A 23,693-nucleotide genomic window follows, 5' to 3' on the forward strand; every position below is an offset into this window, starting at 1 on the left:
TCAAAATGTGGGTTTCAACCATCTGTAGTTTCCCTGTAATTATTTAGTCACATCTTCCACACACTTAGTTCAGTTACTTGCTTGCTTTTTATATGCCCGTAAACATTCTTGCTATATATTTTGTTATATTTATCCAATTTACATTCATAGTCGATGTTCTCTACCTTTATTAGCTGTTTGATCATCTATTGCTGGTTTCTAAAAAATCCCAATGCTATGGCCTACCACTAGTTTTTGATACTTATTCCTGCACCTCTGTGGTCTGAATTTTTTTCAACTTTTGAAACTCCCCTACAATTGAAACCACCCTCAACGAATTAGTTAGTTCACACCCTAGTTATACTATTCACCAGGACAGCAGTCCCAAAGTCTGGTTCAAATGAATCCTGTCCCCAAAACACAGCGCTGTCTTTACCCAATACTGGAGCCAGAATCCCATGTACAGAGCCCATTGCTCCCACAACAATCTTTGAATCATACATTTATCTCTTGAAACTTACTTACCCTAAACCAATTTACACCTGGCTCCGATAGTAACTTGACAAAAATTCCATTTGGTTCTGCTCTTTTATTTAGCTTTGAGCAGTTTGTAATCCCTCAGCACAAATCTTTCTTAGTCCTGTCTATACTGTCAATTCCTACATGGACCATGGCAACTACAGATTTACAACTATAACCGTAGATCCTTCCCCTACCACTGCAAATTGTTATCCAGCCCTGAAGAGGTGTCCTGAATCTTGCTATCAATGTAGCCCTCGGGACTCTACATTTTGTTGCACAGAACAGTATTTCTTCCTCAACTACATTATTCTGCTGGGGAATTTCCCTACTCTTAGAATAAGGACACATTACCGAGCCAAACAATAATACAATAATGATTGAGGAATTTTGAAGCAATAATCATGCATGGTAGAAACAAATAAGAAGATTAGGAACCTGGTTCTTTGGTGGGGTAACATAGCCAGCTGTGCGCCAATCCACACTCTCTGGAATACGGTAAAAGTGTCGAGCCTTCATTGGCTCTCGTGTCTGGTTATTCACTGGCACAGCTTTCCTCTCATACGTGTTGAATAATTCAGCAAATTCTTTTAGTGTCTGAAGAAAAAGAAAGAATTAGATTTTCTACAGCATGTCTCACAGACTCAGGCCATCTAATACAATAGGGATTTAGGAAACACAGCTGCCAATTTGTGCATAGCAAATCCCATGGACAGTAATGCAATAAATGACCAGATAGTCTTCTGCTAATGCTATCTGGAAAGTCAACATTGACCAGGAAACTGCCCCAGTTGTTTTTGCTGTTTGTACATGATGCTGTTTGGGATGCAGTATTCTATTATAGAGACAGGACAACATTTGTATCTGCACCTTAATTTTTTTTTATTTGCACTATGCTATGTCTAAACATTTGAACTCAGGTCAAGATCTAAGCATGTGTTTCTCTAGCATTTCATCGCTCTGGATCATGGTAGCTCTGGGTGGAAGTTGTCACCTAGTGGTATTATCACTGGACTGTTAATCCAAAGACTCAGGTAATGTTCTGGGTGCCTGGGTTTGAAAGTCTTCATGGTAGATGGCAGAATTTGAATTCAACAGAAATTTGGAGTTACAAATTGAATGATGATTATGAAACCATTGTCAGAAAAGAAATGCAACTGGTTCACTAATATCCTTTAGAAAAGGAAACTGCCATCCTTACCTGGTCAGGACTAAATCTGACTCCAGACTTATAGCAATGTGGTTGACTCTCAACTACCCTCTGGCAAAACATTCTGGCCTAGCCAGCAATGTCTTCATATTGTAAATGCATTACAAAAAGGAGATTTTGTGGTGATTTATTACTTGAACATGTGTGCTCTCAAGATATAAACGATGCTGTTAAAACAACATTTGGAGTCAGAACGTCATAGAGATGTACAGAACAGAAACAATTCCTTCAATCCATTTCATCCATGCCGACCTTATATCATAAATTAATCTAGTCCCATTTTCCAGCACTTGGGCCATATCCCTCTAACCCTTTCCTATACATCCAAGTGCCTTTTAAATGTTGTAATTGTACCAACCTCCACCACTTCCTCTGGCAACACATTCCATATGTGCACCACGTGCATGTAAATGTTGTCCTTTAGGTCCCATTCAAATCTTTCCCCTCTCACCTTAAACCTATGTCCTCTAGTCTTGGACTCTCCCAGACTGGGGAAAAGTCCTTGGCTATTCAATCTATCCATGCCCCTCATGATTTTATAAACATCTATAAGATCACCCCTCAGCCTCTGATGCTCCAGGGAAAACAGCCCCAGTCTATTCAGCCTCTCCCTATAGCTAAAACCTCCGACCCTGGCAACATCCTTATAAATCTTTTCTGAATCCTTTCACGTTTCACAACATTTTTCCGACTGCATGCATGATTCCAAAAGTGGACTAATCAATGTTCTGTACAGCCACATGATCTGCCAACTTCTATACTCAATGTACTGACCAATAAAAGCAAGCATACCAAATGCCATCTTCACTATTCTATCAACCTGGGAGTCCACTTTCAAGGAACTATGAACTTCTACTTCAAGGTATCTTTGTTCAGCAATACTCCCCAGGACTGTACTATTAAGTGTATAAGTCCTGCCCTGATTTTCCTTTACAAAATGCAACACTTCACATTTTTCTAAATTAAATTCCATCTGACACTCGTCAGCCCATTGGCCTATCTGATCAAGGTCATATTGTACTATGATGTAACCTTCTTCATTGTCCACTACACCACCAATTTTGGTGCCATCTGCAAACTTATGAACCTCCTATGTTTGCATCCAAACCATTTATATAAATAATAAAAAGCAGTGGACCCAGCACCGATCCTTGTGGCATTCTACTGGTCACAGTCCTCCAATCTGACAAGCAACCCTCCACCACCACCCTCTGTCTGCTTCCTTTGAGCCAGTCTGTATCCAAATGGCTAATTCTCACCATATTAGCAATCTACCATGAGCAAACTTGCCGAATGCCTTCCTGAAGTCTGTATAGATCACGCCCACCACTCATCAATCCCCTTAATTACTTCTTCAAAAAACTCAATCAAGTTAATGAGTTGTGATTTCCCGCACACAAAGCCATGTTGACTATCCCTAATCAGTTTTTGCATTTCCAAATACATGTAAATCCTATCCCTCCAGATTCCCTCCAACAACTTATCCACCACGGACTTTTACTATAACCCCACAGACTCCCATAACTACCTGGGCAATACCTCCTCCCACCCCAGTAGCCTGCAAGAATGCTATCCCATTTTTCCAATTCCTCTGCCTTTGTTGCATTTCCTCAGACGTGGAGACCATCCACTCCCAAGCATACCAGATGTCTACCCATTTTGAACAACATACTTTTCCCCCCTCTGTCATCCAGACAGCCCTCCTCTGCACTTCCTCCATTCCTTGCTCCACTGCTTTAAACCCCCACCCTTCCAAACACTACAAAGACCGAGACCCCAGTCCTCACCTACCACCCGATCAGTCTCCGCACCCAATGTGTATCCTTAAACACTTCTACCAACTCCAACTAGGCCCCACCACCAAGAACACCTTCATCTCCCCACCCCTCGCTGCCTTCTGCAAGGACTACTCCCTTCGTCAATCCTTTGTTCACACCACTCTCCCCACCGACCCCCCGAATCCCCAGGCACCTTCCCCGTAACCGTAAAAGATGCAAAACCTGCCAGTACACCACCCCCCCCACCCAATACACCTCCATCCAGGGCCCTAAACAATCCTTCCATGTGTGACAGGGGTTCACCTGCCACTCCTCCAACCTACTTTACTGTATCTGGTGCTCCCGATGTGGTTTTCTCAAACGTTAACTAAGGGAATGTTTCGCCGAGCATTTCAGCAATGCCTGAAGGGGCCAACCTGATCTCCCAGTCACCGCCCATTTTAATTCTCCTTCCCACTCCCTTTCTGACATGACCATCCTTGGCCTCCTCCATTGCCACCACAAACCAAACTGCAGATTGGAGGAACAACACCTCATCTTTTGCCTGGGCATCCTTCAGCCAGGAGGACTCAACTTTGAATTCTTCAACATGAAGCAACCTGCCTTCTCATCCCCCGACTCTCTTCCCATTCCCTAAATCCGTTCCCAGCCACTAACCCCCTTCCATTCCTCTCATTGACCTTTCCTTCCAGCTACAACCAGACTCAGTCTTCCCATCGACCAACCAGGTCGTACCCTCTACCTGTGTTCACCTATCACTGCCTCACCACCCAGCCCCTCTCCTGCCTGCTCCTCAGATGCTGCCTGACCTGCTGTGCTTTTCCAACACCACTCTAATCTAGACTCTGGTTTCCAGCATCTGCAGTCCTCACTTTTGCTAAACTCTCCTTACCCCCACACCCAGTCCTGAAGATGGATTATGCTTGAAGTGTTGACTTCTCCACCTCCTGATGCTGCCTGGCTTGCAGTATTCTTCCAGTCTCCATCTTGTCTACCTTGGATTCCAGCATCTTCAGTTCTTTTGTCTCTCACCACTGATGTCAGGCTCACTGGTTTCCTGGCTTTTCCTTATCAGCTTTCTTAAATAAAGGCATGACATTAGCCAACCTCCAGTCTTCTGGCACCTCCTCTGTATCTATTAGTGATACAAATATTTCAGTAAGAGGTCCCGCACTCACTTCCTTAGCTTCCCACAGAGTTTGAAGTACACCTGATCAGGTCCCAAAGATTTATCCGCCGTTATGTGTTTTAAGTAATCCAGCACCTCCTCCTCTGTAATATGGACACTTTTCAAGCTGTTGTTATTTATTTCCCCATGCTTTCTATCTTCCATATCCTTTTCCAGGATGCAAAATACTCATTTAGTATCACCTGCAGTTCCACTATTAGGCAGCTTTCTAATCTTTAAGGGACTCTATTTTCTCCATTGTTACTCTTCCAGCTTTAATATATTTGTAGAATCCCTTTGGAGTGTCCTAAACTATTTGCCAAAGCTACTTCATGTCCCCTTTTTGCCTTCCTGATTTCCCTCTTAAGTGTACTCCTACTGTCTTTATACTCTTCTAGGCATCCACTCAGTCCCTGCTGTCTATACCTGACATAAGCTTCCTTCTTTCTCTTCGCTAAAGCCTCAATTTCTCAATTCATCAGCATTCCCTACACCTACCAGCCATTCCTTTCATCCTAACAGGAATATACTGTCCCTGGACTCTCGTCATCTCATTTATCAAGGCTTCCCAATGTCCAGCTGTCCCTTTACCTGTGAACATCTGCCCCCAATCACCTTTTGAAAGTTCTTGCCAAATTCCATCAAAATCACCCTTCTTGCAATTTAGAATTTTGACTATTAGATTCGATCTATCCTGTTCCATCTCTATTTCAAAACTAATAGAATTATGGTCACTGGCCTCAAAGTGCTTCCCCAGTGACACCTCAGTCACTTGCTCTGCCTTATTGCTCAAGAGTAGGTCATGTTTTGCACCTTCTCTAGTAGGTACATCCACATCCTGACTCAGAACATTTTCTTGTAGACACTTAACAAAGTCCTGTCCATCTAAGCCCTTAACACAATGGCAGTCCCAATCTACTTTTGGAAAGTTAAAGACCCCTACAATAATTACCCTATTATTCTGACAGATAACTGAGATCTCCTTACAAGTTCTTTTCTCAATTTTCCCACTGACTATTGGGGGGTCTATAGTACAATCCCAGTAAGATGATCATCCCTTTTTTTATTTTTCAGTTCCACCCAAATAACTTCCCTGGACATATTCCCTGGAATACCCTCCCAAAGTACAGCTAACTTAACCTTAATCAAGAATGCCATTCCCCCTCCTCTCTTGCCCCCTTTCTATTCTTCTGATAGCATCTACACCTTGGAATATTAAACTGCCAGTTCTGTCCACCCCTGAGATACCGAACTGCTATGAAGTTCGGTACCAGAAACCTGGCTGTCAGTGCTACATATCCCTGAGAGTCCATCATTCCCTAATTTTCCAAAACAGCATACTTGTTCAAGTTGGGGATAGCCACAGGAGATGCCTGCACTACCTGCCTCCCTCTCCTACCTTTCCTGGAGGTAATCCATTCATCTGAATGTATCTGTGGTTTATCTCCCTTCCTGCAACTACCATCCATCACACCCTCCTTGCTTCTGTAAACTCTTCATTGCGTCCAGCTGCCATTCCAACTGCTCCATGTGATCCAATAGGATTCACAACCAGATACACTTCATGCAGATATAATCATCAGTAACATGGAAACTCTCTCTAATCTTCCACATCTGACAGGAAGAGCACATCACTCTACTAAAGACCACCTTTGCACCTTAACAATCTGCAGACCCAGAAAATAGCCCAGTCTTCCTGCTGTAAAAACACTGCTCCAGGCCAACTTAGTATCAATGTTGTGGTTCTGTTCGCCGAGCTGGGAGTTTTTGTTGCAAACGTTTCATCCCCTTTATGGGTGACATCCTCAGTGCTTGGGAACCTCCTGTGAAGCACTTCTGTGATGTTTCCTCTGGAATTTATAGTGGCTTGTCTCTGCCACTTCACAGGAGGCTCCCAAGCACTGAGGATGTCACCTAGAAAGGGGACAAATTGTTTGCAACAAAAACTCCCAGCTCGGCGAACAGAACCACAACAACGAGCACCCGAGCTACAAATCTTCTCCCAAACTTAGTATCTATGTTTTATATTTTTAAAGTTTAATCAAGAGACAGACCTCAAGAAAAACATTTAATCAAAAATAAAACACTCTACTCACTGTTGTAGACTTATGTTTTAAAAAAGTGAGGTTATACTTTAAAAACTAGCCACTGAGCTGTTCCCATGCTGTGAGCTCCCCTAAACAGGTTAGCTGTGAACTTCACTCTTAATTTTTCTTAGAAGAGCTCTGACGTCCAAAGATACTTGAAACCAAACAGCAGAGGCAGTCAGCTGTGCAGGTTCATTGCTGGGTCAGACAGTTGTGCTGACTGATTTCTCCGATTGGTTCACCTCCCACGTCATCGCTATCTGTCTCTCTTCTTCCTTTTACAAGTGCTGTTGTTTTAATCTCTTTTTTCCGAAAGTTCTAAAACAATATAACAGCTTATTAAACACTAACTACTGCTCCTAGAATTTGAGGAAATCAGCTCCAACACTGAAAAATCTCAAAAAAGGAACAATTCTTACAGCCACAATTTTTTTCCTGTCCTCCATCTTGGATTAACCACATGGGGTATTTATTGCTCATTGACCTGAGTTGACCTGAGTAGTTGACTTGAGAACATTAAGAGCCAATTATGTAATATAGGACAGAATGATATGTGACTCCGTCAGGTTTATGTTGCAGATCCCCATTCTTGTGCTGGGCTTTCACAATACAACCAGGAATGCATTTATCCGACACTGATCAACAAATACTGGATTCTGTCGAGTTTCATTTCTTAGCTTGTCCTGGTAGAATTTAAGTTCTAAGCACTGGATTATGTATCTAACCAACAGGCCACCTTAACCCAAGACATCACTCACCAAATCACCAAAACTATTCATGACCATCATAAACGTTGAATTTTGTTGTTCGTTATGCTCCTTAATTTTCTTCAGATTTTGCAGCCAGATTCCTTTTCTGACAGCCTCTGTTTTCTGGACACAGAACAGTGAGAAATTAAGTTGTTGTCATCATGAAGATGTGTCTGCATTTCAATAGCACCTCTGGAGACCTCAGAATGTCCCAAAGTATTTTACAGCTATTAGTTTTGAAGTGTAGCTGCTTGAATATTGGTGAGGAAGCGTTGCTTAGTTTTGGTGCATCTAGTAGGTTTACCCTGACAACACCCCATGTTATGTGGGATCTGCATGTCAGGAACCAGCAGAATTTGTACTCCACCCCTGGGCTGTTAAAGTTTAATTTGTCTGTCCTTGCAATGTCCATTAATTGCACCTTTTAGGAACTTGGCCAAACAGTGTTGAAAATACGACTTTTCAACCAAGGAGTTGAATCCATGGAAAATAGGTCTGGGAGATAAAGATGAGAAGGTGTGTCTGTACCAATCTGTTCCGGATAATAAAAGATAATTTGACGTTCTTGTGATCAGTGAACTCCTCACTGACAGAATTCTATTCACTTGAACTCATTGTGGAGTGTGTCTGCTGGATTTCAGTCTTGGATAAATTTGACTCAAAAGTGAACTGAAGTCAAAACCACCAGGAAGTTGTGCCCTAGGTCAAAGGCCAAAATTCAGAGACCAATTTCTTAGTAAGTAATTCTGAAAACACTACTTCTACCTCTATCAAGGAGCTATTCAGAAGGAAGTGAAAACATTTGATGAGGCCATGGGCTGCACGGATAAAGCCCCCACCTCCTTGTCAATATGGTTGGAGGTTTCCAAATCTGGACTCACTACATTGCAATCTGAGGCATTCAGCTCATCAAGTCCATGCCACTTCTATGGGTATGGCTTACAATTGCAGTCTTTGAGATGGTTTCCATTGTAAACAGTAACCATCTTTAATGTTTCTTTAATTTGGATTGGGATCACATTGGGAAAAGGCTACTGCTGTAAACCAAGGACTGTGGAAGGAATCACTATTCTTTTAAGAATAAGGTCAAAAATCACACGACACCAGGTTATAGTCCAATGGGTTTATTTGAAAACGTTAGCTTTTGGAGTGCTGCTAGTGTTAGTGAGAGAGGAAGGCCTTAGACACGGAATTTATAAGGAAAGGATCAAAGGGTCATACAACTCATGAGAATGAATTGAACACACATAAGTTGACTTTTAAATCTTTAATCAGTTAGAATGGAGATGCAGGTTTCAGTTGATTAATATGCAATTCCCAGGATTTCTTTCAAGTCAATGCCCTGAGACAACTTAAGATGTTATCAATATGAAGGAGGTGACACCTCCGGTCAGACAATGTATTTGAGGCGTGAAGTCTTGTTTAGGGTCTGACTGGAGGTGTCACCTCCTTTATATTGATAAATTTTCTCAGAAATTCTGGAATTTGCATATTCATCAATTGACACCCATACCTCCAATCTAACAGATTAAAGATTTGAGATATCTTATGTGTGTTCAATTCATTTTTAAGAGTTGTATGACACTTTGATCTTTTCCTTATAAATTCTGTGTCTAAAGTCTTCCTCTCTCACTAACACCTGATGAAAGAGCAGTGCTCTGGAAGCTAATGTTTTCACATAAAGCCATTGGACTATGACCTGGTGTTGTGTAGTTTTTGACCTTGTCCAATTGAGTCTAACACTGGCACCTCCACATCATGGCTTTTAAAAACAAGAGACTGGAACTCTTTGAGTGTCGCATTTACACTGTTCCTTTATTCACACATTGCATTCATGGGCTTTCGGACTTTTCAGCATAAATAAAGTTTAGGTTAAGCGTGAGAATAATTACATGAAGCGTTTTATTGTTTACAAGTTAATCTGGGCAAATTTATCTAAAGACGTAAGTGAAAATGTTAAGAAATTAATCCAAACTTCAGCCAATGATCTGGTGAGATCTTACAATTTGATAAGGACTAAAAGCATCTCAACCTCAAATCCTTGTGAATCCTAGATCTGAGACCTGCCCCATCTCTGCTCATGTACTCTGCTTTGTACATTTTAAACTTTAGCATTCCCCTTTGTAACTCCTCAGATGCCAAAGCAATTTGTGTTCCTTCTGCAAGACCTGGATAAGATCCTATCTTGGGCTGATAAATAGCCTGTAATATTTGCACCACACAGTACCAGGTAATGGCCATAGAAACATAGAATCACTCTGTCAACCCAGCAGCTGAGATTCCAATCATCTCTCCTTCAATGACTTTACCATCATGAATCCTACAGTATTAGCATCTTATGGGTTATCATTGATCAGAAACTGAACTGAACCAGCTCTATAATCACTCTGGCTGAAGCAGTAAGTCAAAGGCTAGAAATTCTGCAGTGAGTAATTAACCTCCTAACTCCTAAGTGGCATGGTGGCCCAGTGCCAGGGTTCCAGGTTTGATTCCAGCCCTGGGCAATTGTATGTGTGGAATTTGCACGTTCTACCCGAGTCTGCATGGGTTTCCTCCGGGTGCCCCAGTTTCCTCCCGCAGTCACAAAGATGTGCAGGTTAGGTGAATTGGCCATGTTAAATTGCTCATAGTGTGCAGAGATATGTCGGCTAGGTGCACTAGTCAGGGGAAATGTAGAGTAATAGGGTAGGGGAAAGGGTCCGAGTGGCCGACTCTTCTGGGGGTCAGTGTGGACTTCTTGGGACAAATGGCCTGTTCCACACTGCAGGGATTCAATGAGATATATCCAAAGGCCTGTATAAAAAGGGCAATCCAGGAGCCTGAAGGAATACTCTTCCATTGGACAGATGAGTGCAAGATTCCAACAACACTGAGAAAACTTGTCACCTTCCAGAACAAAGCAGCCCACTTTAAATTTTGTTTTAGAGTCATAGAGTCACTCAGCATGGAAACATACCCTTAAGTCCAACCAATCCATGCCGACCATGCTCCCAAATTAAACTAGTAGCACTTGCCTGCATTTGGGCCTATCCCTTCATACATTTCCTATCCATGTACTTATCCAAATGTCCTTTAAATATTAAAACTGTACATCCACTGCTTTTTCTGGCAGTTCATTCCACATATGAGCCAATCTCTGTGTCAAAACATTGCACCTCATGTCCTTTTAAAACCTTTAACAAGCGTGCTAAATGCCTTCTCGACCACCCTGCCTACATGTGATGCAAACTTCAAAGAGTTATATACCTGAACGCTCTTTTGTCAGGTATTTATCCAATTCAAAAGAAAAAAGATATGTGTTCTTCACCTCTGAGACCTTTCTTACCTTACTGTTGTACTTTTTCCCATGGATAGTCTTCCAGGTTTCCCAGTCTATATTTGAACTTGGAGTGGTTGACAAGGCGCATATTGTAATCACGGAATATGCCATGAGCAAGCCCAACTCCAACATCAGGTACTGAGTCAGTGTCATGACACAATGCAGCCACTCTTATGAAAACCTCTAAAATGAGAGGGTGAAATCAGTGTCTCTCAAATCAAGAACTCAGAAGCTTAATTTCTTTATCTGCTCCTCCTTTCCACTTCTAAATGCCTTATGGTTCTGAGGACGTTGTAGTTCATAGGTCCTTCTCTAAGGAAGAAACTGGATATACAATGTTTGATATAACACTGTATGAAAGCTTCAAATCAGAAAAGACTATTTGGCTACTTGGACCCTTTAGCACATCATGCAGGACATTCTCGATCATGTAGGCATTCCTAAAATTAAAAATAGTGGGCAATTTATCTGGAATGAAAAATATCGTGAACTTGGTGTTCACCAGCCTCCATCTTCACTGACTTTCTAGAGTTAGTATTAATTTGTTATTGTAAGGGGTTCCCATAGGTGCCAAGGAGTAAATTAACAGAGGTACTCATTTCTAATTACAGTGTGAAATAAGACCATAAGGGGGTAAGATGGAATTAATAGATCTGGAGCTGGGAAGCTACGTGATGCAAGATCAAAACTTTAATCCACCTCATGATATTTGGTTGCCTAGCCTGGAAAGAGGGTGTAGCTTGATACATAAGGCATTCACCCTCCAAGGCTGGGAATAGTAGCCTGCCCAGAGCTGTTGGTCTCCATGTGAGGTCAATCTCAGAATGATACAGAGATATATGCTTCAGTTTATGGACATGACAATGGTAAAGCAGCCTGACAGGGAAATGTACCAAATTTATCAAATGCTCTCTGTAACTGCCACTCTGACAAGCCTTCAGGTCATTTGCAGCTGTTGTTGCTGATCTAGCATTTCAATACAAATACAAGATATACATTCATACTGTAACAGACAACTCCCATTGCCATTATAACTCCTGGGACATTTCATAAATCTATACACTGACAAGCAGTGTGGGTAAATGTGCACTGCATCAACACATGAAATCTGAAGAGTAATTCTTTAGGATATTGGAACAGAGCTAGACCATTTAGTCCCTTGAACATATTCCATTATCCAACAAGATCATGGTTGATCTGTGACTCAACTCAACACATTTACCTATCCCTATATCCCTTAATACCACTGGATAACAAAAACCAAGCAAGTTTACATTTCACATTTACAACCAATACAATATCAATTGTTATTTGGGAAAAATGCTCCAATTTCCGACACCATTGATATAAAGGGTCAATAGGTGTGGAGCTGGAAAACACAGCAGGTCGCACAGCATCTGAGGAGCAGGAAAGTCAATGTTTTGGGCCAAAACCCTTTGCCAGTACATGGGCTGGTATGGTGGCTCAGTGGTTAGCACTGCTGCCTCATGGTCCCAGGTTTGATTCCAGCCTTGGGTGACTTCCTATATGGAGTTTACATATTCTCCCCATGTCTGTGAGGGTTTCCTCCCACTGTCCAAACCTGTGCAGGTCAGGTGAATTGGCCATGCTAAATTGCCCATAGTGTTAGGTGCATTAATCAGAGGGAAATGGTCTGGGTGGGTTACTCTATGGAGGGTCAGTGTGGACTGGTTGGGCCAAAGAGCCTGTTTCTACACAGTTGGGAATCTAATCATTTATGTGAAGATGCATGTCCTGATTTCACTCATAAATTCAGGCTCTAATCATTTAGACTAGTCTTAAACTTCCAGGAAATAGTTTATCTCCATTGAACTTACCTGTTCCTCCAAACTGCTTGAAAACTCTAAACGATTCATTAAATTCCAGGAAGGCAGGGCCATCTGGAGCAATCACAACTTTTAATTAAACCTTTGCAGTGTAGATGTTTACCCATTAAATCTAAACTCTTTCCAAGGCAAATTTATCCTTTTTAAGGATGGTGGCTAAAACTGCTGACTGTAGAAACATAAAGACTCAGAAATATGTGCAAGTGTAGTCCATTTGGCCCATCAAGCCCACTCTGCATTCAACATGACCACTGCTGATTGTCTATCTCAACACCATACTCTGTGTCTATACCCTTTGACACCTGCAACCTCTAGAAATTTATCTTTTGCTTCAATATATTCAGTGACTTAGGCTCCATGGACTTTTATAGGAGAAACTTCCATAGGTTTGCCACCCTCTGAGTGAAGAAATTTCTCATCATCTCAGTCGCAAATGGATGGAATTAATATATCTCCTGATACTGTTGCCTCTCCTTCTGGAACACCCCTCCCCACTGCTGGTCAGGGGAAATATCATCCTCACTTCGAGTCTGTCCAGCATCATTAGAGTTTTCTACATTTTAACAAGATTCCTGTTTATTCCTCTAAACTCCAGTGAATATAAAATCAATTGACCAATTGCTCCTGATAAGACAAACCTGCCATCCCAGGAATCAATCTGGTCAACATTAGGCATAGTTTAACACAGGCTTTGCGAAACTGGAACATACTCATTAACTAGATGGACCGAAAACAAGGGGTGGACAGGGTTGAGATGCTACATGCATTACATTTCCTCAAAGGAGGTCAACATAGGTTTCTTTACCAATGAGGGCAAGGTGAAGGTAATGGGATCTTGATCAGATGGGGCTTAATGCAAATAAATGTGAGGTGCTGCAATTTGGAAAGACAAATCAGGGCAGCACTTATACACTTAATCATAACGTGCTGGGGAGTGTTACTGAACAGATACCTTGGAGTACAGGTTCACAGTTCTTTGACAATGAAATCATAGGTAGATAGGAGAGTGAAGAAGGCATTTGGTAGGCTTGTTTTTAATTGGGCAATGCATTGAGTATAGGAGTTGGCAGGTCATGTTGCAACTGTACAGGATGTTGGTTAGGCCAGTTTTGTAATATTGTGTGCAATACTGGTCTTGACGCTAGAGGAAGGATGTTGTAAAACTGGAAAGGGTTTAGAAAAGATTTACAAGAATGTTGCAAAGGTTGGAAGGTTTGAACTACAAGGAGAGGCTGAACATGCTGTGACTATTTTCCCTGGAGCATTCGAGGCTGAAGGGTGACCATATGGAGGTTTATAAAATCATGAGGTGCGTGGATAAAGTGAATAGCCAAGGTCTTTTCCCTGGGATGGGGATGTCCAAAATTAGAGGCCATAGGTTTAAAATGAGAGGAGAAAGATTTAAAAAGGACCTGAGAGGAAACTTTTTCATGCAGAGCATGGTGTGTATATGAAATGAGCTGCTGGAGGAAGTTGTGGAGCCTGATGTAATTACAACATTTAAAAGGGATCTGGATAGGTTTATGAATAGGAATGATTTAGAGTGATATGGGCTACTTCCTGGCAAATGAGACTAGATTAATTTAGCTTATCTGGTCAGCATGGACAAGTTGGACCAAAGGGTCTGTTTTCATGCTATGAAATTCTATGACTCTATGATAACTTACAAACACTATTGCTCTGGAAACATGGAAGGGCCTCTCAAATAGTAAATGAAAAAAGAACCATATGCAAATGAGGTAAGGACCACAAATTTCCTTCCCTAAAAGAATAAATTTCTTTACTATAATTGATAATAGATGGAATTGTCATCACAGACTAGTTTTCAACTTAGATTCTCGATCAAATTCAAACTTTTTGCTATTTGAGCTCATATCCCTGCAGCAATAGTCTGGCTTACCAGCCCAGTAAATTATCATTATGTCACTGACTCCCTATCAGTTGGCTTTGAGCCTGGTTTGATTTGTTGTGAGGTGATGCACTGGCAACAGAGTGATAATCTTTGATGAGGGAAAGGATGTTGAAGTCCCTCTCATCCAGCTTCCTAACCCAGGATGGCCAAACATGTTCTGGCAGCCTATTGCCCCCTGTGAAGAAGTTTCTTGAGGTGCCAATCCACTGCCATCTTCTGGCCAACAACAGGAGTGAGGCTGCATAAATAATTTCAAAATTATGTTACAAATATTGTCCTGAGGAGAAAGGAATGCAGGACAATAGTGATCCCATGACCTGTGAACTGGTCAGGTGACTGGTCCTATCAGAGATGTATCTCACATGACTCCCAGTTTTGGCCTTCACATCCCTGAGTTCTGCTTCCATACTGTACACTAAATGCTGGAGCTGACTCATGCTGTGCCCTAACCTGTCAGTAGGTAGCAGATTCCTGTCAGAAAAGCAGGTTATGTTTACATTCTAAAAGACAATCTGCACATCTCCATCTATTGGATCCCTTTGCTATAATAGTGTTTCCAGTTAACTTCCCTGATCAACTGCAATATCATCCACGCCTTTCACAAAAAGCTGTCTGTGTTGTGTGAAAAATATAAAACCCTTTCAATGCTACAGATAGTAAAACTGTGTCCCCTCTAATGAGGTAAATTGTTTGAAAAATTCATTGTTTGGGAAGGCATGGTGGCTCAGTAATTAGCCCCACTGCCTCACAGCACTCATTACCCGGGTTTGATTCCCGCCTCATCTATCTGCATGGAGCTTGTGTATTCTCCCTGTGTCTGTGTGGGGTTCCTTTGGTTTCCTCCCACAGTCCAAAGATATACAGGTTAGGTGGATTGGCCATGCTAAATTGCCCATAGCATGGAGAGGTGTGCAGCCTAGGTGGGTTAGACCTGGGAAATGCTGGGTTACAGGGATTGGATAGGGGGAGGTGGGTCTGGGTGGGTGCTCATCAGAAGGTCAGTGTGGACTCAATGAGCTGAACAGCTTGTTTCTGCACTGAAGGGATTCTATGAATAGGCATCTTCAGTATTCCATACTGTAGGGAATCTAATCTAATCTAATCTAATCAGTCTTCACAAAATTAGCCCTTGGTTAACCGCTATATTAGTGAGATGACCCTTTAGTTTGGCAACAGAATAAATCTAATGTTTTGAAATAGGACTACAAAGTGAGCGGAAGGACATAAATACACAATGAACATGTCCATTAATTTCTAAAGTGCAATTTATCCTCAGCCAGAATATTGCCATAAACCTGCTAGCCCACTTCAGTCTGTTAGGGAAATGAAATGAGGGAACCTAACATTGAAATACAAATGGAGACATTTAATACAGACTGGGAACTTTAAACAGTTTATACACATCATTGGATCTAATGTAAGTAAACAAAATGACTGTAGCCTCACCTCATTTGCTGAGTTCCGGAGTTTCTTCTAAATTGTTCTGATTGAGGGTTGGGATTTATATACCAGTAACTCTAAGACAGAAGGTTCAGAAGATTCTCAAACAGGTTGGTTGTAGCCTTAAGGCAAATGTTAAATTTCTGCTAAGTGAACTAAGATGACCCGAGATTCTATCATGAGCTGACCATTCATCATCAGTAATCCCATTATGCATAAATGCCTGAAACCGTGTGTTAAGACACTGTTTGTAAACTCAAATTAAGTGAGCAGTAAATGGAAGGGGCCTTAGGCTGCTAGAGTACTGCAGCCTAGTCAGAATTTTTGCCATCTTTCACACCAAGAAAACATCAGAGAATCTCTGGAAGAAGCACGAACAGTTACAATGCAGCAAAAAGAAAAACGTCAAGAATTTCCAAATTAGCTTTTGTCCTGTTTTTTGTTTTTACCTCGGATGTTTCAAATGATAGAGCCTTTTAACCTGGTGATTTCCATTTTATTTTTGTGTAGTTATCACAATATAGGAATCAGACAGTATGTGTTGGACTCATCAAACGGTATTACTCACCAGCTCTTACACTTGTACCCTGTTCATTTTTGTCACCAATATGCCATGTTGAAAGTTACTTCATGCAGTACATATTCTGCAACCTGCTATGTAAAAAGATTTCGCTTCAGCCTCCATCCCTCGATTTTAGGCAAATAATCTCTGATCATCAGTTCTCTCACCAGTGGAAACTGTTTCTGCTTATTTACTCAATCAAATCCTTCATGATTTTGGTATGTATATTAAATCTTCGCTTTAATCATTAATCAATCCCAACTGTCCATGTGACTGAAGTTCCTCATGCCTCACAATATTCCAGTAAATCTACTGTGTGGCCTCTTTAAATACTCGATGTTTTTTTCAAGGTATGATGACCCGTACTTCAGATGTGGCTAAACCAGTATTGTATATAAGTTCAACATAGCAGTCTCGCTTTTGTATTTTATACCTCTACTTACAGTCGTCTATATAACTGTAGAAAGAGGTTTATTCACATGGGTCTTGAAGGCTTGGAATTCTAAATGTTATTTTGGTTCTCTAACAATGGGTGGATACAGTTTCCAGTTGTATTTCCTTTCACTGGGAAGAGTCGGTATTCCTTGTGGATTCCTGCTCACGCCTTGAAATTTTCACCTAGGTCAGCCTGAGCTGGGTCACATGTTAGCTGATGGATGTTTGGCCTGAAGGTCAGACTGAGGGCGACTCCCTCTACCTTTTCAAATAGTGCCATGGGGTCATTCATATTGACTAATGACTGCCACTTCTTTAATGTCTCAACAAAAAGACAGCACCACCAACAGTGCCTCAGTATGACAGTCAAGTTTTCAAGTCTCTGGAATGGGACTTGAACCAGCAAACTTCTGGAGTTTTGCCTGCAGTTTGGGTCTCACCATAGGAAGAGTGTTCTGGTGTTAAGGGAAGAATTATCAGACTGATTCCTGGGATGGCAGATCTGACATATGAAGGGAGACTGGATCATCGGAGTGTGTGTGTGTGTGTGTGTGTGTGTGTGTGTGTGTGTGTGACAGAAACCTACAAAACTCTCACAGGATTAGACAGGGTTAAAGCTGGAATTATGTTCCTGAATTGACTGGAGAGTCCCAACCCAGGGCTCACAGATAGGCCATATAGGATTAAGGAGAAATTTCTTCATCCACAGAGTGGTGAGTTTATGGGACTCTCTGCTCAAAAATCAGTCGAGGCCAAAACATTGAATGTTTTGAAGAAGGAGTTAGATATAGTACTTAGGACTAAAGGGATCATAGAGTATGAGAAACAGGGCAGTGAATTGGATGAGAGACCATGATCATATTGAAAGATGCAGTAGGGTTGATGGCCTACTGTGTGCTTCTCCTGATACAAATTGGATTGAATTTGGGGCCAGGACTACCTGTGTAATTTTCGACATTGTCATGCAGATTTCACTGGACTAGAGCTCCCTTCAAACCTGCAACCTCTACCATCTAGAAACATAAGGGCATTAGATAGATGGGTCCCCATCACCTGCAAGTTCCCCTCAGACTCATATCCCAACCTGATTTGAAACTATGTCACAGTTCCTTCACTTCCAGCAGGTAAAATTCCTGGAACTCACTTTTAAACTGCACTGTGGGTATACAGTGCGCATACAGCTACAGTTCAAGAAGGTAAGTGAACTCGACATTCTGAAGGTCAATTAGGGATGGGCAACAAATACTTGTATTGCCCATGTGAATTCACAACTAACTGCATGCCTCAATAGGATGAGAGAAGTCCTGATAGGTTAGCACATGTTCACGGAAGCTATGGCTTAAAAAATAAATAATCCCAATAAGAAAATGCTTTTGGAAACAGTGCATGCTATCACTGGGGTGTCCATGCCGAGGCTGTGGCCAGTGACAGGATGAAAATGTCAGAATGTTCTTATCCTTTTTTGCCCATCCTATTTTTGCCTCATTCCCCCAATCTCCTCTGAGTACAAGCTGCAGACAGTTTAAGGTTTTATCTTTGCATACATTTGTCCACTCCCTTCACTGCAACACCTTCAGATGGTGAAGAACTGCAATTTTGTCTGACAGTGATATAAGAGCAAGACATGACAAAGGAACCAGTTCACACACAGACATACTTGAGAGATTAGCTCTAGGGAGGGATCTGCAAGTCAATGGACAGCCAGCCCAGCAGGAATGAGGTCATGATCATGTCAAATTTACAGAATCACGGAATTGTTATTACTAAAGAAGACCATTTGGCCCATCATGTCTGGACTGACTCTCGGAACATTTTAGCTTTGTGCCATTCTTCCAGACTTTTCCCATAACCCTGCACAATGTTTCTATGTAAATAATCATCTGAGGCCACTCCCAGGCAGTACATTCCTTGCTTTATGAAAAACATTTTCTTCCCACATACTGGCTTCTTTTGCAAAATACTTTAAAACCATTCCCTTTGTGTACTCAATCCACTTATGAGCAGGAACAGGTTTCTGTCTATCCACTCTGTTTAGACCCTCCATGATAAACCTTCTGAAGATTTGACTAGACCCCTGACTGTAGAGGCAATGTTAGAGAAGACGTTAAAAAGGAAATTAGAGGCACCATGAATAAAGGTACAGCTGTAATTATCAATTACTTTAATCTGTTTTTAGATTGGGCAAATTAAATTGGTAATAATATGGTAAGAGGAGGAATTCATGAAGTGTGTACCGGATGGTTTTCTGGCTCTCTACGCTGAAGATTTAATTAGAGAACAGGCTAGCCTCAATTTGTTATTGTGTAATGAGAAAGGAGTACGTGGCAAATTAGCTGTGCAGCACCCCTTAGGGATGAATGACCATAATATAGTAGAATTCCTCATCAAAATGAGAGGCATGCAAGTGATTCTGAGGCTAAGGTTCTGAGTCGAGGTAGAGGAAACTACAATGGTATGAGGCAAAAGTTGGCTATGATAAGTTGAGAAATGGTATTAAAAGGGATGGGTAATGACAAACATTGAATGGAGGAATTGTAACAAGTGTTCATCCCTGTTTGGATCAAAAATGCAATGGAAAACAATGGCATGATCATGGTAACAAGGGAAATTAGGGATAATATTAGATCCAAGTAAGAGACACAAACATTAGCCAAAAAAGTAGGAGATCTAAGGATTGGGGACAGTTCAAATATCAGCAAAGAAGGACAAAGCAATTGATTGACAGAGGGAAAATAGATTATGAATGGAAGCTTGCCAGGGATATGTGTAAGTGAATATGTGGAGCAATGTGATATTCCTGCTTTAAGTCGTCTAAGTCTCTGAATAGCTTTGGAATTTCATGCTGATAGTATCCCTGATAGGTCCTTACCCCTTGTGAGAGGTTGAGCATCATAGGACATAATAAAGGGTCAAGGGTTTAAGACAGAGATGAGGAGAAATTTCTTCCCTCAGAGGGTTGTGAATCTGTGGAATTCTTTACCACAGAGAATTGTTAAATTGCTTGGTCACTAAGTGTATTCAAGGCTGAGATAGTCAGGTTTTTAATCAATAAGTGAAGTGAGGGTTACGGGGAAAAGGCAGAAGAGTGGAGTTGGTGATTAATGGATCTGCCAAGATTTTGTTCAATGGTGGAGCAGACTTGATGGGCTGAGTGGCTGATTTCTGCTCCTATGGCTCATGGTCTTACTGCAATAGACAATATAAACCTGGTAAAAATGCCTGTATTTACTCACTCAAACGCTGAGATTACTGACTGAATCTTACCCTTTCAATCAGGCAATGATTCTAGGAGCCTAATGTATGAGTTGAATGTTTCAATCAAAAATCATACTCTGTCATATTTTCTTTCACCTTTGGCTTCACACAATATCATCAGTTATTAGACATAGGATTTTCCTTCTTGCTCTGTTTTCGTTTCTAAGTTTTTACCCTTTGGAATATTGCTAGTTGTGGCTTGGCAATGAAATTACCGGAAGTTCTTTATTTTGCTGTTTGGAGTCCTTCCACACTGTCACCTTCTGTTCTAAGTTTCCTCCTTTTCCAAGCTTCTGTTTGAATGCTTCCAAGATATTTTCCTGACTTCAGAGTCTCCCCTTCTTTAGCTGCATCTTGTGGACCGTCTCATCTAACCATGGATCCTGAATTTGGAGGGGCCCTAGTTGCCACTATGCTTAATTTTCTGCTTAAAGTAATGCTGCTTCCAGCAGAATTGGATAGTTCTCCTTAGTACCTCTGAGCTGTGGCTGTCTCAACATTCCCTTTGTGTGAGGGTGGAGGCCAATATTCCGTCTAGAGTGTGCGGATGTGCTGGGATGGCCTATGCATGACCTCGGTTTCCAGACACGACTGCTTTGGATGTAAGCATAAGACGTATAGTTACTAAGTTTGCTGATGACACCAAAACTGGAGGTATTGTGGACAGCAAAGAAGGTTATCTCAGATTGCAACAGGATCTTGATCACATGGGCCAATGGGCTGAGAAGAGGCAGATGGAGTTGAATTTAGATAAATGTGAGTGTTGCATTTTGGGAAAGCAAATCTTGGCAGGACTTATACAACATCATCAGTTGCTGAACAAAGAGACCTTGGAGTGCAGATTCATAGCTCCTTGAAAGTGGAGTCACAGGTAGATAGGATAGTGAAGATGGCATTTGGTATGCTTTCCTGTGTTGGTCAGAGTATTGAGTACAGGAATTGGGAGGTCATGTTGTGGCTGAACAGGACATTAGTTAGGCCACTGTTGGAATATTGCATGCAGTTCTGGTCTCCTTCTTATTGGGAAGATGTTGTGAAACCTGAAAGGGTCCAGAAAAAGTTTACAAGGATATTGCCAGGGTTGGTGGATTTGAGCTATAGGGAGAGGCTGAACAGGCTGGGGCTGTTTTCCCTGCAGTGTCGGAGGCTGAGGGGTGACTTTATAGAGGTTTACAAAATTATGAGGGGCATGGAGAGGGTAAGTAGGCAAAGTCTTTTCCCTGGGGTCGGGGAGTCCAGAACTAGGGAGCATTGGTTTAAGATGAGAAGGGAAAGATATAAAAGAGACCTAAAAGGCAACTTTTTCACTCAGAGAGTGGTGCATGTATGGAATGAATTGCCAACTCACTGGAGGAGAAAGCTCCACAAACATTCCCATCACTCAATGTGAAAGATAAAGCTGAATCATTTGCAGCAATCTTCAGCCAGCAATGGTGAATACAGCAAGAGAGTGGTAAGTGTATGGGATTGAGCTGCCAGAGAAAGTGGTGGAGGCTGGTACATTGCAACATTTAAGAGGCATTTGACTGGGTATATGAATAGGAAGGGTTTGGAGGGATATGGGCCAGGTACTGGCAGGTGGGACTAGATTGGGTTGGGATATCTAGTTGGCATGGATGAGCTGGTCCGAAGGGTCTGTTTCCATGCTGTACATCTCGATGATTCTATGTTGAATACAAACCCTGGAGATCCACAGAGGAGGAGGAAAAAGAGAGGAAACATTGCTAGTGTCTCCTTATCCTTAGGTAATGCCCTTCAACTCCTGATCTATAACATTATAGAGTCATATAAGCTCACAGAAACAGAACCGTTGGTCCAATCAGTTCATGCTAATCATAATCCTAACCAAACTCATCCCACCTGCCTGCACCTGCTCCAAACATTTCTTAATAATGTAGTTATCCAAATATCATTTAAACTTCATAACTATGCCCGCATCCACCACTTCCTCTGGAATTTCATTCCATACACAAACCACTCTCCGTGTAAAACCAAATTGCCACATCTTTTAAAAATCTTTCTCCTCTCACATAAAAAAAATACTTTGTTTTGACATCCCCCATCCTAGGGAAAATGCACCAGCTATTCACCTTATCTATACCCTCCATGATTTTATAGACCTCTATAAGGTCACACCTCAACCTCCTATATTCCTGAGAAAAAAAGTCCCAGCCTAAGCAGCCTTTCTTTATAACTCAGACCCTCCATTCCTGGCAAACAATGTGGTAAATTTCTTCAGAGCTCCCTCCAGCTTAATAATATCCTTCCTGTAACAGTTAGTGGGGGTCTGTTTGCTGAATGGCTGGTTTGCAATGCAGTGTGATTTCAACAGCATAGATTCAATTCCCACACCTGCTGAGGTTACCAAGAAAGATTCTCCTTCTCAATTGCACCCCTCACCTGAAGCGTGGTGACCCTTAGGCTAAACCACCACCAGACATTTCCTTCTCTGCAACAACAGAGCGGCCCTTTGGTCTGATAAAACAATAGTGACTTTACCTTATTCTTTTATTACATCTATGCATTGCAGGTTACTAAATACAGTAGTCTGAGACCTCTCTATGTACTTCTTCCAGTTTGATGCTTTATTTTAATCTCTAATACTAATATTAGTTATGCCTTCATCATTTGCATATTATTATGGTGCAGATCTATTTTGCTGCAGTCTACATCTCACATGGCAGTGTCACCTGAGCCCCCTCTCCCCCTACTGACCCTGAAACACTCTGGCTACCGTATTAACAATTTCTCCCTCTTCAGAACTATCTCTGGAAAAGATGAAATGGACTGGATTGCCTTATATTCACTGTCTGTTTTCTGCCAATGTTCATAATCTCTGTACACCCCTGGTCATTCGAGTACTGTGTGCATATGACATTGATGTACAGATTTCAGACCAAGTGGGACCAATCTTTGGTTTACAAGTTCTCCAAGTGGGCAGGTGACTGCAGGAAGGTATTTTGGGAGTAGGTAGTTTCAAGGTTTTAATTGTGAAAATTACAGGCCAGGATCATAAATGACTTCTCACATTGGATAGGCAATAAACATTGGGAGGTTATAGCATCTGAGAGAGAGCACAGGTTAACAAATCTCCACCAGTAATGGACTGATGAGTTAGGGTTACAACTGAAATCCTGACATAGCTTTGATCTTTGCAGGCTCTGATTGATCACTCTTTCCTTTGGGAGTTATTTTTCACCTTTTATCTCTATTCAAAGGGTTTTGGTGGCCTCTGAGTTATAAATGTCATTGGAATAGTTCAAAAGCTCTCCATTCAGCCAAAGTATTCCAACAATCCCACATGTGGTCCTGGAAAACAGCATACTAAATTAGGAAGTACTAAATGAAAATCACTTCCTTATCAGAAAACAGATAATAAAGGAACTATGTTATCTGTTCTGTAAATTTTACGTTAAATTCCCATTGACTACAT

At 41.5% G+C, this 23,693-nt stretch overlaps 1 protein-coding gene across 3 annotated transcripts in view; it reads right to left on the bottom strand.

The window, feature by feature from the left end:
- The window catches only part of LOC132829189 (procathepsin L-like), a 40,742-nt gene that overhangs the window by 12,322 nt on the left and 4,727 nt on the right, over positions 1–23,693 (bottom strand). For 2 of the 3 annotated variants that reach the window (XM_060846552.1, XM_060846553.1), the window contains exons 1-3: positions 10,816–10,927; positions 7,500–7,613; positions 937–1,095 (exon numbers count right to left, since the gene is read on the bottom strand). In XM_060846552.1, coding sequence (XP_060702535.1) covers positions 937–1,095; positions 7,500–7,613; positions 10,816–10,920 — 378 coding nt within the window. In that variant the 5' untranslated portion in view covers positions 10,921–10,927. Of the gene's footprint in view, positions 1–936; positions 1,096–7,499; positions 7,614–10,815; positions 10,928–23,693 lie in introns of those variants that run through there. The other variant, XM_060846554.1, reaches the window with a different exon arrangement.

This window comes from Hemiscyllium ocellatum, chromosome 28, assembly GCF_020745735.1.
Source record: "Hemiscyllium ocellatum isolate sHemOce1 chromosome 28, sHemOce1.pat.X.cur, whole genome shotgun sequence".
NCBI classification, from domain to species: Eukaryota; Metazoa; Chordata; class Chondrichthyes; order Orectolobiformes; family Hemiscylliidae; genus Hemiscyllium; species Hemiscyllium ocellatum.